The sequence below is a fragment of the Benincasa hispida genome, chromosome 6, assembly GCF_027475165.1.
Source record: "Benincasa hispida cultivar pf3 chromosome 6, pf3_genome.v1.1, whole genome shotgun sequence".
Lineage (NCBI taxonomy): Eukaryota > Viridiplantae > Streptophyta > Magnoliopsida > Cucurbitales > Cucurbitaceae > Benincasa > Benincasa hispida.
The window spans coordinates 34,186,347-34,200,323 of NC_143483.1; the positions used below are offsets into that span (position 1 = coordinate 34,186,347).

General features: G+C 32.6%; 1 protein-coding gene across 1 annotated transcript; it reads right to left on the reverse strand.

Annotated features, from left to right (window-relative positions):
• Positions 1-1,082: 1,082 nt before the first annotated feature.
• On the reverse strand, positions 1,083-10,890 carry LOC120079822 (serine/threonine-protein kinase STY13-like). The gene is made up of 3 exons (XM_039034236.2): positions 10,611-10,890; positions 9,077-10,060; positions 1,083-1,747 (listed from the first exon to the last, which is right to left on the reverse strand). The coding sequence occupies exons 2-3, from the start codon at positions 9,976-9,978 to the stop codon at positions 1,408-1,410; spliced, it is 1,242 nt and encodes a 413-aa protein (XP_038890164.1). The 5' UTR covers positions 9,979-10,060; positions 10,611-10,890; the 3' UTR covers positions 1,083-1,407.
• Between the last annotated feature and the right edge of the window lie 3,087 nt (positions 10,891-13,977).

Below are 13,977 nucleotides of genomic sequence, written 5' to 3' on the forward strand. Positions count from 1 at the left end.
AAGAACTTGTTTAAAAATAACTGAGCCAGCCCATCCCAGATGGTGATGCTATCTGGCATAATAAAATTGAGTATGTCCCTAAGCCTTATCTTGCACAGAAAAATAGAAATGAACGTAAGTGAATGACATTAGTAGTAACACTATTTATTTTCGTTGTACAACATATTTCAAAAAAAGAACGGATGTGCCTATGGAGGTCCGTAATTGGATTTCCTCTGAAAACACAATCTCGTGTCATCTGAATGAGGCCTGAGTGTGAAAATTCAAAATGAGCAAGAGTGGGTCTTAGTTTCTAGGTTGTATTAGACCAAAATCCAACCACTTGCAAGCATTTGGAGATCTAGATACATAGGTTAGTATTGTGTGCCTCACTATATTGAGAGAGTAGTGCAACAAAGTTCTCTTGCTTAGATTCAAGAAGTTAAGGAGTCCAAGTATGCGGAGTACTAAATAGAAGTCAATAAGTTAGAATCTTGTTTCCCACTAACATCCATAACTTTTACATCTATCATTCAAATTTCAATTTCATTTCAATGCATAGGCTACCACATTTTATTCGTTTTAAGTTACCATTGCACCTACGCTAACTTGTGGCTGCGCATGCCATATGCAATCTTGTGAATTTGATCTGAAATACTTTCCTTGTATTACAAAGGATAGCATATGTTTGAACCAGTATTTTTGGATGACAAAGCTGTATACGTTCTCATTCATTCCACCTCATACATATAGCTTCAGTGCATACCCCGTTTTCTCTCTCTGCACTAGCACAAAGTACTTGCACATTTATCACCATAGACATCGACCTTTGAAACTTTGCTATAAAACTTACAAAGAGAAAGAGAAACGAAAAGGCCCCTACTCCCCCTTCATATCTACCACCATCCACACTGCAAAATTTGAACATAAAATTTCCACTGGTTGCTGCCAAAAGACTTGAAAATAGGTGAAGAAATGAGCTGTGGATTTAGGAAGGTAGCTCCATTTCTGAGTGGCAAGTTGGAGGGAATGCAGGTTTAACATTTCTTTGCCATTCATTAAAAATAGATAAACGGTGAATTTAACATAAGAGCAAGCAAAAGTTGTATACGTACACGTCAAATCTCCTCTTTAATGGTTAAGTCGCCAACAGGAATCCAGTAAAATACGAAACTCAAAACCAGAAGGTTCAAAGGTTTCATCATAACTTCTTTTTTTTTTTTTCTTTTGTTCCTTTCTATATGTCTGAAAAGAGAAATTAAAAATCTGATAAGATAAATACACAAAGATAAGCACACCAACAAATCACCTTCTATTTGCATCTGCCTCTTCTTTTTCCAGTTTCTTCTTCATCTGTCTCTCTTTCCTTATTGACCTTAACATTTTCAATGTGTTCAGTTTTTTTCTTTTTTTTTTTATATCATAATATCAGTCTGTTGTCATCGGCTGCGTAATGCAACACCTGAAACGAGCCTTACGAACCGTCGTCATGATCTCAGTCTGTGCATTCTCAAGCATTCTGACGACTTCGGTGAATGATGGTCTAACATCAGGGTTGGGATCCCAGCACCGGGTCATGATGTCACTCAAAACAGGTAAGCAATCATTGGGAATGATAGGACGGACTCCCTTGTTTACGACTGCAAAAGCGGCCTGAACAGCTGTCATGTTCTGGAATGGAAGCATTCCAGTTATGAGCTCCCACAGAACGATACCAAAGCTATACAGGTCCACCTTTTGGGTGTAAGGCCTGTGCTGGATCATCTCCCTGCAAAATCATACAATGAAAAGAAAAGAAAAAATCCCTCATATAACCTAAATAGTAAGCTAATTCCAAATATAAAAAAAGCTAACAAAATATGATCAGCAACTTTCCCCTGAGAAGCAACATGCCAACCAGTAACGAGTGACAAAATGCAAATCTAAGAAAACGAAGTCTCCAGCAACACAAGGGTACGTGACATACAGAAACCTTTTCTCTCCTTTGCAAATGATCAGATAAATTTCTCCTTCGGTAGCAAGTCAAAAAAATATTCTTCCTAGGAAAACTAATACCACAACCACAAATTTCATAATATTAACAATTTTTCCGCGGGTCAAAATAACTAAGTGATCATTATAACAAATTTGATGCTAAATTCAAACTTGACAGATAGCACTACACAAGCCATTATTTAATCTTTTCAAGCATCAAGGTTGGAAGTCATAGATGAAATTATTTGCATATCAAAGTATATTAAACTATGTTTATTTCCCCATGCAGATTGAAACTTTAAACAGACCTCAATCACAGTATAATTTGATTTTTTATAAGAAACAGACACCTTTTCATAATTTTTTTTTAAAAAAAAAAAGAAAAGAAAAGAAAAGAAGAAGAAAAGGCTACAAAATGAAGGGGACGAGATATCAAAGAGGGAAGATACTGTATTTGGTATAATTGTAAAGATATTTGCCTTCTGGACAACAAACAACAAGAGCTAAAGTTTTTTCCTGTCAGGCTCAACTTCCTTTCAAGTTGGTAATTCAAATAACAAAATTGATACTGTTCAGAAGAATCAACCCTTAACTTCTCAAATTTATACGTTGAATTTTCCAGATCACCAACAGAAACAAAGCGCAACACATCAAAGCTTGAGTACATTATTTCAAACTTAATTGACTTGGCTTAGCATGCTTGAAGAAAATATCTTATTCATCTTTTATGGTTGAGACCAACTTCAGCACATCCTTAACTTATATCACCAAACCTACTCACGTACAATATTTGGTTGACAAAGAAACTCAAAACTCAAAATTCTAAGTTGGTGGCCACTATAGGTTGGACTCATTCTGTAAGGCCTACCACTTTTTCTATAGCCCTAATGACTCTAGACCAAGCTAGAGTGGTTTGGGTAACTTAATATTTTTATAAAGCAAAGAATAAATCACGAGAAATAATAGGGTAACCATATTATGTCAGAAAACCATGACCAAGACTGATCACGTATTTCACCAACTAAAGTCTTGTTATAAGATACAGCATTGCATTGAAGTAAAACAAAAATATAGGCAAGATGTGACTTGTAAGGCTTGGGTCTCACTCAAAGCCAAAAAACGAATACCAAAAGGCCAAAATGTAAGGAAAGAGAGGGAAAATACTCCTCAAGAAGGCTGAGAGAAAAATAGGAGGGAAGGAAGAAAGACCATCTGAATTAGGTCACTATAAAACAAACATGGGTTGGACTAATGGTCCACAAACCCATGCAGAAAATCTTAATGGGCCATAGATTCAAATCATACAGGCCACCTAAATAGAATGTTAACATAAGGCTGATAAGTTTAAAAATTTACAATAACTAGTAGATAGAAGAAAAAGATAAATGAACAACATCCTTTTCAATATCAGTCGAAGCATCAACAGAAACCATACCTCTAACCATAGGATTAAATTTTTGTCGACATCTTGTTATTTCCATCCCACATTTTCATGGTTTTGATATCAACACAAGGGGTGAATTGGTATTTCCATTATATCGTAGAATAATCCACGAAACATAAAAAAAAAAAAAAAAAAAAAAAAAAAAAAGTAACAAAATACCACTAATGTAAATATAATATAAAATAATAGACGCGTTAAACTTGTTTAAAAATCATAAAATGTTCATTTACTAATTTAACTCTATTTTGAATTTTCTTTGTTTTTATAATTATCCAGAAATATCCATCAATGTTAACATTTTATCGATATTTCCATAAAATTAAGACCTCGGCCTCCAATATCTCCATTGACATCAGCATTTTAAACCTTGTCTCTAACTGTTATTCCAATTTAAAGAAGCAAGTCTTCAATCATGGCTTATTTTAATAGGATGAAAAAATACTTCAACCATTATATGAAAGAGAGCTCAAGCCAAAGGATTACAGAAAAGAGTTACAGAGACAGAACACGCATTGAGAACGTGAAGGGTAGGTTGTCAAAGCTATATAAGAAGCTGAACTACACCTCCTGGTGAATGGGTACAACAAATGGTTTGATCTACAAATCATGTGCATTAGTTTTGTCTAACTGTTAGGATACCTCCTAACAAGAGAACTCAAGAACACAAGGAACAAACAAATATTAAAATACATATTGCGAAATCAATAAAAAAAAAAAAGAAAAAAAGAAAAACCACCATATATCATAAGATCATAAGAACAAGTAAACAAGGTAACCACTAGCCTTTCAAGAGGGCTAGACTCTCCCTAAACTCCCCAAAGGAAATCCCACAAAATTTACAAAAGATTTTTACACCCTTTCAACTCACTCTCTATTTGTAACTAAAAGCTCTAAAAAAAACTTACTCTCTAATTACTAATATGCCATACTAATATTCTACTAATAATCCTATTATATCTTTAACTAGGTCTCTTACACTAACACAAGAGCAACTAGTCCTCCAGGCTCTCTTTTGAATATATATTGGGATTCAACGTCCAAGAGATGTAAAGTATTCTTTCAGTTGTTTGCTCTTGGAGGTCTTAATAGGAATATCACTACGAATAACAATATCCATAACTTAGTTTTGAAGTAAAAACAACTGAATTATTAATTAAAATCATTTTTATAAATTTTGTGATTTACAAAAATATCCGTTGATATCACTAATTTATTGATATATCCGTAAAATTGAAATTTCGATTTCGATATTGACATCGATAATTTAGTCTTAAGACTTGGTGATTCAACGCTCTAGTCAGATATTAAAAGATGACAAGAGGATATTGTGGCTGAATGCTTTCTGTGCCTTCTTACTCTGGAACACTTGGTTGGAGCGCAACAGAAGAATTTCTCAAGAAGAGAAGAGTGTAAATATCAACTAGGTGACGGTTTTTTTTTCTCTAGATAGGAAATAATTTCGTTGATGATATGAAATGTTACAGAAAAGGGATAGATCCCATTCAAATGAAGTTAAAATGTGAGAACTTAAACTATAGTTGCTAAAAGAAGGAACGTGTTTAAACCACATCCTAAGTATTTAGCAAAGATAATTGAATCAGTATCCTCATGAATATCCAAGAAGATTTCTCTTCCCCTTAAACTGAGGGAAGAAATTGAGTCATAGCTATTTGCTACTCTAACCACCAAACTCGATAGCCAAACTTCTGCTGTCTGCCTCAGTCTAACTTCACCTAGAGTCATCCCAATAAGAACATATAAGACATAGCAACAGAAATAGAAAGACCTGGCTCCTCAAACTGACAGCCATCAATTTGTCATACTAAGCTATTCATCGAAGCAGCCTAAGAATTCCTTGACCAACTTCTGAGACCTTTTCATTGAGCAACGTTTGCTCTCCAAACAACATGCCTTCCAAAACTTTTAAATCATCACAATATTTTCTAATCAGTGATTTACCAGTCAATCACAGTAAACGATAAGACAACAACTAAAGCAGAGAATGCTTTCTATAAGAATAAGAAAACATTAGTGTGGCAACCATTCTAAAGAAAGGACACCTTCAGCACGATTTTTCTTTTTTAATATAGTATTTCATAACTAAAAAAAATGTAGAAAATGCACAAAATAAGACAATGAGATGAGGCATCGCCTTCCAAACACTCAAAAAAGAGAGTTCCATAAAAGGGCCCTAATCCAATGCAAAAATACTCGAAGAGAGCATTGAAGAAAATTTTGCCCTGATTTTTAAAGGCATTGTTTACTAAATAGACAGGATCAAACCCTAATTCGTCAAGAAGGGAGATGCAAGATCTGTAAGTAAATTTGGGCAAAAGGAATCCTCCAAAACATGTGGTCCAGTTCCTCAAACACTTCTTTGCAAAGAACATACCATTGAGGTCAAAGCACAAAAGAGGGGATTTCTAGACCATCATATCAGTTATCAAGAGGGGGAACCAACCATAAGAAAATTTTGACCTTCAAAATTTTTCACTTTCTACAACTTTGAGCAAAAAGGGTGAGAGGACGATGACTAGTAGGAGAGACCAGGTAAGAGAAAATAAACAATTTCCAAGAATATACGCTAAAGGACTCAAGAGTCCAAGTTCTATTATACCTAGATCCTAAAGCACCAAAAACCTCTGGTAAGATGAACAACTTAAATAAAACCAACTCAATCGGCTCCACCAAATTAAGATCTCACAAAATACTATCTAATAGAAGAAAGATCCTTGTTTTTTTAAAAAAAGGAAATAATTCATTATATTAAGAAAAATGTGAGCTAAGGCCCAAAGTACAAGAGGGTTATACAATGAGCAATACAACAACCAAAGACTAAATGGATCAGTAAGTGCACCCGGGCATCAAGAAAGATCCTTGTTTAGAGAGAATATACTAGAGTTGCTACCTACCAATCATACTATAAGATCAAGTTTCATAGAGTCCTTTTAATAGATTTCATGTTTCTTGTTTCAAGTTTTTTTAGAAACATAAGGGTTGTGTAAATATTTCTGTTTACTTTGAAAACAACAAAATCATGTTTCTTGTTTCTTCAGCAGTTTTTTCCAAAACATAAGTAAAATATTATTTTATCAGTTTTTTTTACTTCCCAAAATGCATAAGAAATATCTAAAATTAAATATAACATAAGTTTTTCAATATTTAATTTCAGAAATTTGTTTTCATGCAAAAGTTCTATATCTTAATTTAAAATTTTCGAAGAACCACAAACAAAAAATGGTTACCAAATATGGAACAAGTAATGAGAAACACTACAGTTACCAAATGTAGTTTTGTTTTTCTATATTAGAAAACAAAAACAAGAAAACGAAACTGTACCAAATAGACCCATAATGACCATGCGTGTTTCAAAACAACCAAGGCCAGCAAATATTATGAGATTAATCAAAGGTGGATTAGCTGGACCATATTTTCAAAAGACTACATTAACCCTCATTCGGTGAAGTGAAGATACATTTTTTACCACCTAATTGGATCCAAAGGAAGATCCGAGATTTAAAAAAATAGTAATTAAATTTAAATTTTTAAAAAAAATGGAACGGAAGACAACTTCTTTTAAGAGAGTGAGAATGGAAGAAAGGTTTGTCATATCCTTACCTTTCAAATTCTCACAGTGAAGCCTCAAGTATCTAGATAGTTGCCCTCAAGAGGATTGATAAGGTGTAAAAAGACTAAGAAAACAATGAAAGAAAGAATTATTACCCACATAAAGCAATAGTTTTTTCTTTACCCAGATCTTATTGTTAAGGTGCATCAAGGTACACACCCATGACAAGAAGCGATATGCAACTTGTCTTCTTTGCCTCATTAGCGATCATGGTATTGACCTTCAACGAGGCATCAGGCATCCAATGTTTTTCACAGCTCACTTCAAGTTACATCTGTCTAGATTGCCTTGAAATGAAATGCACAACCCTTGTCAAACACACATCCCATCACAAGAAACTATGCCAGGATAAAAGATCTACAACGATATGTTCCAAAGATTTCAAAAAACAAATTGACAGCCTACTACAGTAATGGTGGACCTTTCGCCAAGAGTACTATGAAATAAAATTTGACTAGAATTCTAGATCTGTAGTATAAACCAGCATCCTTGTAATCTATCTTCCACCTACATATGTAAAAGAAATAATACAACCGCATTCATATGGAATTAGCACATGGTGCAGAAAGGGCCACACCTCCCCTGATCTGACATATAAGAAGCAGCCAGAGCCAGATCAAAAATCAGAAACCTTACGATTGCTGTTGTAATCATTCTATTAGAAACCCCCACCCACCAAAACACAAATAAAAATAAGGGCAAGAAACCAAAAGCAAAGGCATCAAAATGACCAGGAGATAAATGTTAATATCCCGTATTTACAACCTGTATTCGCATATTCAGTTTTAGTAACATAATTTTGAACATATTTCCCTATACTTTCTTATCCTCCAAAAAATAAGGGAAAAAACATGTCAACATTTCTAAGAAAACATACTGAGTATTTTCTCCAACCAAAAGAGAGAGAAAATGTAGAGAGAAAGAACTTGCTTAACAATCCTGATCTAGTCGCCAAGTCTACTTCTAAAGAATGGGGACTGGAAAAGCCAAAAGACCCAGAAGAGCCACAGTCACAAATACTTGCAGAAACATGTATGTATATGTATATACATTTGTTTGTACGTGCATAGTTAAAAAATGTATATGCATGAGTGCATGTGTGCATGTGTCAAAGCTATAATTTACATTGTAAAAGTTGAAAATGCAACAGAGTTATGCTGCCTTACAGGAGGCACGTGATCTCCTTTGAAACAGTATTTAACATTTACAATTGGATGCAAAAGTAAAAACTAAAACCTAAATTCTACTCTGCAAGTGATAAATTACCAAATGGATCTTTTCCTTGGTCCAGGAAAAAAAATTATCAGCTATGAAACCAACAAATGCAATAAAATGATAAGATTAAAACTTTTAAACCTAAATATTAGTTAGTGGATATTATTCCCCCAAAATTTCCCGTGAAGAACTGCATTCTTAACATAAATTGTCATAAGGTAACCTTGATTGTACCAGCAGAAAAATACATATGAAATCAGAATCACAATTAGGAAAAAAAATTGAGAAACAAACGTCAGCACGTTAAATAAACCAATGTTAAAAGAAAAGCATAAGCTTGGAAAAATTACTCAATATCTGGTGGAGAATGATACTGAAACTAGTGCTGGAAAATCAAATTTCAGAGTTCCCATACCATGCTTAGAATGAATTGTACAAGAAAGGAGATCATACAAACTATGCACAGGCTTGGGAAGTTTTGGATGTGGTTCCTAAAACATAGAATTGATTCTGCTCTTTAATCCTCACAATAACAATAATAAAAATAATAAATAAACAAATAAAATAATTTTACGAAAGTTCTATTTTCCTTTTATAGTTCAAATATAGCAACCAAGGACTTATACAAGAAAGGCCTTTGAAGTATTTTGGAGCCTTGAATATTTTCCTTAGCCATTTATTTCTTGGCCAATCTTCTGCTTAATTTCTTAGTCACGACAAAGCTACTCAGTCCCATTTCAAAACAATAATAAATAAATGCCACAAACAAGCATGCAGGAAGTATTTGGAAAAGACGAAGATTATAACAGGAAACAACCAAGGTTCAAAAGACTTACGGAGCCATCCAGCGGTAGGTTCCAGTCTCGGGTGTCATTCCTTCTGTCTGCACCTCAATCCGGGCCACTCCAAAGTCGGCAACTTTGATAGACTTGTCCGCAAAAATCAGAAGGTTATCTGATTTCAAGTCCCTGTGAATCAACCCAAGGCCGTGAACATATTCCATCCCCCTGGCAACATCCAAAGCTTGTTTGACAGCTAATTTCAGTGGGACGGAACGACTTTGTCGCTTCATCAAGAACTGCCTAACTGAACCGCCCTTCGCATATTCAGTAACAATGCACCAAACCATCGGCTTATGGCATGATCCAATAAACCGAACAATATTTGGGTGCTTCAGAGTAGCAAGCATCATCACCTCCTGCTGATATTGCTGCTCCATTAACTGAGCCTTCTCCAGGTCATTCTCTGGCCTCTCCAAGATCTTGATAGCAACATCTTCACCATCATAAGTGCCTCTATAGAGTTTCCCAAAGGCACCTTGAGCAAAAGCTTCCCCCATATTAAGTTTCCTTAAATCAAGAGTCCACTTCTCAAAATTTTCAAGACCTTGGGTGGGTGTGTTACTATCAAATAAAGCTCGAGCTAGTGCATCATCACTCAGGTGATGTGTAACTCTTCCGCGACGGTTAACACTATGTTGAAAAGTATGGTTGTCATTTGCACGCCGTCGCAAGCCTTGGTGATTTAAGATCCGAGTGTGAGACTCATTTGATCCTACACTGCTGTTATCTAAAGACATGGCAACTGATCCTCCATCGTTGCTCGTTTGCAAGCTTGCAAAACTGTCAATAGACATGTTGGTTCCCTCACCAAGTTTATGGTAAAACCCTTGAGATAAATCATACGCATGCTCGTTTAAATCGATCATTCCAGTGAATTTTTGACCACCCTCCAACATTTTTCCACTTTAAGAGAACCCTTTTGATTCCCTTTATATCTTTAGCATCACCGATGCTAGGTTCCTAGCCGACTAATAGAATCTGTAACCAAACCACCAAATGGAAAAGAAAGATCAAACTTTAGAAAAAACAAGCATTTGTATAGTCTTATCAAACAAAAAACAACTAACAAGCAGCGTAGTAAAAAAAAATACAAAAAAGCAAACAAGTCAAGTACAGACCTCCATGAAACGCAAGCAGAAGAAAGAAAAATCAGGAAACAAAAACAAACACCCTTTAGTTTTAGCAAAAACCCCAACTTGAAAAGACTCAACCAAAAGCATCCATGTAGATTTCCAACCATTTCCAAAATCAAAAGATTCACAACACTAAAAAATCCAAACCAATGAAGTCAAAACCCCAACAGAAACCATCCCCAAACAGAAACAAAAAGAAAAACAAAAATACTATTTCGAAGACTAGAGTAACGACCCAGAAGAAGAACGGGTAAGCTCCAAAATTAGCATAAAATTACCACAAACTAAAACCTCAATCTCATGTATCAAACATCAACACGAACTACCACAACAACAACATCCAATAATCGAAGATGGGATACCCTCAATTTATGAAGTTAAAGTCAAAAAGATACCTCGATCAGGAGGTCAAAGCGTGGCGATTCCGATTTGTCAAGTCCTCATCATCAATTGAAGAAGCTAAGAACAGATCGAATCGAAAAAGAAGAGAAGAAAAAGAGAGAAAAATTCCTCGAAGTTGAGTATGAAGACGAAGAAGAAAGAAGAAAGTGAGAGGAGGAAATTGGCTATGAACTACAGAGAGAGAAGAGACAGAAACAACAAAGAAAGAGAAAGAGAGAGTTCCACAAGTCTTCTTGCTCGTTTTTCCATTTTATTTCCCTTTTTTCCTTCATTTTGATTTTATTTATTTATTTTAATTTATTACAAGGACTGGAGGGAAACTATTCCCTGTATCCCTGTATACGCTCACACCCTACTTCCCTCTGCTGGACCTTCATATTATCCCACCGACATCCAATCACAATTCCCCACGTTGAGTTTTCACATGGTTGTATCCTACTCTCCCTAGGCGCGTCTGCACCTGAATGTTTCTTGCTTTTTGCCTTCATTGCCTTCCTCTTATTTCTTAACCTTACCTTTCCTAAATGCTAATCTTACACTAAAATTTCTAATGCTTTTTAATCCTTTTTTTTAAAATGGTGATAATTACGATAATTAGTATTTTATCCACGAAAATTAAATTTTAAGTCGAGCTAATTATAACAAAAAGAAGAAAAACTATAAATTTCACAATAAATTTTATTTTTTTGGGAAGATTTTATCAATTCTGTTTAAGTTAGACGAGTGAAATCATCTGATCATAATTTCGAACAAAGATATTTATGATTCAAGAAAGTAAATCGGATAAGATTTTTATTTTTATTCATGTCATTTGTCGAGCACTAAATAGCGTGGATTCATCAATTACGTGTTCATTCATCCTTGATCGTTCATAATGACAATTTATATTTCAATTTGGATGTACGTTAAAGGTGAATCTAGATCAGATATGTAATCTAAAATAAGTAGAGATATCTTTTGAATTTTAAGTTCATGATCCATTAAAATAGATAAAACATTTAATCGATTCATTGAATTCAACATTTGGATTGAATTTTAACACTAACGTTTAATTAATTCAATAGTATATATATATATGTTCTATTCAATTAAAACACTATGTTTTTAACTTTTAATATAACATTTCTAACTGATATTTTTCTCTTGTTTCTTTTTTCTTAAGGAATTTTCCTCCTATTTCTTTAAAATTATTATTATTCATTTTTTATATTTGAAAATGGTAAGTTTTTAAAATTTTCATCGTAAATCTTAAATGTCTAAATCGTATATTTAACCTTGAATATGTTTAATTTCAATACAATACAATTCACATGTTGAACCAAAATGGATTTTTTTAAAAAAAAAAATCAAATTTTATATAATTACGAAGAAGAAGTCTGATTGATAACAATAGGATTATCATCAAATGTTTTTTTTGGAACTCTAAATTTCAGTAAAAGTCCAACTTTAGCATTACTTTTTTTTTTTTTAAGGTAATTGGTTTCTCTTTTCTTCTCTCTCTTTCATTTAAAAAAAAAAAACAATAAAAATTATTTGAAAATCTATTTGATTTAATACCAAGCATATATTATGTTCACATATTAAATGACATGTAATTATTTTGATGGGCGATTGTTCGGAAAAAAGTTGCAATATTATTCAAATTCTAAGTAACGATTGAACAATTATCAAAGATTGAAGTATAATTCGACGAACTATTTTAATTCTAAAAGAATGTGCAATTTAATTAGTCTGATATCTACCAAAATGAAAGTTAAAAGTTAATTTTTTTAAAAAAAATTATATATATTTTACGTTCACATTTATCTTTTTCTTACGATTATTTCATCGTTAATCAGTCTACTCTATTTACGCGAGACAATTGGAACTATTTGATCGTAATTTTGAATCTAAAGATATTTATAATATTATTGGAGAAAGTGAATTGGATTAGATTTTTTGTCATTACGTCATTTATCAAACACTTCATAAACGTGGGTTCATCGTCCATCTGTCCTCGATTCTTAATAATGATAATTTATATTCCATATTGAATGTACGTTAAAAGCGAATCTAGACAAGATATGTAATCTATGGTAAGTAAACTTCTGATTTTTAAGTTTCTAGCTCAACAAATTGGACAATTGTTCGATCGATTCATTGACTTGAATATTTGGATTGAATTTTAAGCCTAACATTTAATTAAACATAGCTATATTTTCTACCAAATTAAAACATATGTTTTTTTATTTACATCTTTGTTCAATTTAAAACTTTTCAAACATTTTTAGCTAGTGTTTCTCATATTTCCTTAAAATTATGATTACCCATTTTTACCTTTGAAATTAATTACAAATTTTTTTTTTCCAATTTTCACCTCAAATTTTATATATCATCCAATTAAAATTTTAAAGAAAATATTACAAATTATATAACAATATTATTAAAGAGAATGTTACATATTATAAACAAATGACACTTAGAATTATGGAGTTTATATAGTGCATTTGTCTAAACCATACCGTCATAATTGTAAATAATCATAAATAATTAAATAATGTTATATACGAATTAACTCGGATTTCGAAGCAAGACTCTCGTATTGAGTTGTTCAATGTACCATATAACATATTCAAAGCATTTCAATGTAATTTTTTTTCTCCTATTTATTTAAAATTATCGCCACCCTTTACATTTGAAACTTACAAGTTTTTTTTTTTTTTCAATCTCTACCTTAAATTCTAAATTTAATCAAATAAAATTCATAAACTTGAACATGCATAGCAACTTTTAAACAATAATAAAGTAAAAGAAAATATTGAAATTTTACACGTTTGAAGTTTGAACAAATATCAAGTCTGATTAATAACCAAATCAATCCATTGATTAATTTATGAAACTCATCAATTTCTATGATGATAATAACGACATTGAGTCTTTTATTTATAAAAATGAAAACTCAAATCAAATTAATAATATCAAAAAGAAAAAATTATAAAATGTGCTTATCATTAATCGATCCGTTATGTTTTAAGTTAAATGAGTGAAATCATGATCATAATTTTAAATAAAAATATTTATGATTGGAGAAACTAGGTCGGGTGAGATTTTTTTTATCTTATTTACGTTGTTTGTCAAACTCTAAAACCTAAATAAACGTGAATTCATCAATTGTATGTCCATCTATCTTCGATTCTTCATAATGGTAATTTATATTTTAATTTGGATCGCATTTAAATCAAATCTAAATCAGATATGTAATACAAAATATGTAAAGAAATCATTTTAATTTTAAGTTTTTGACCCAACAAAATGCAACGTGTTGAATTGGTTCATTGGATTGGACTAAATTTTAATGCTAACATTTAATTAATTCAATGA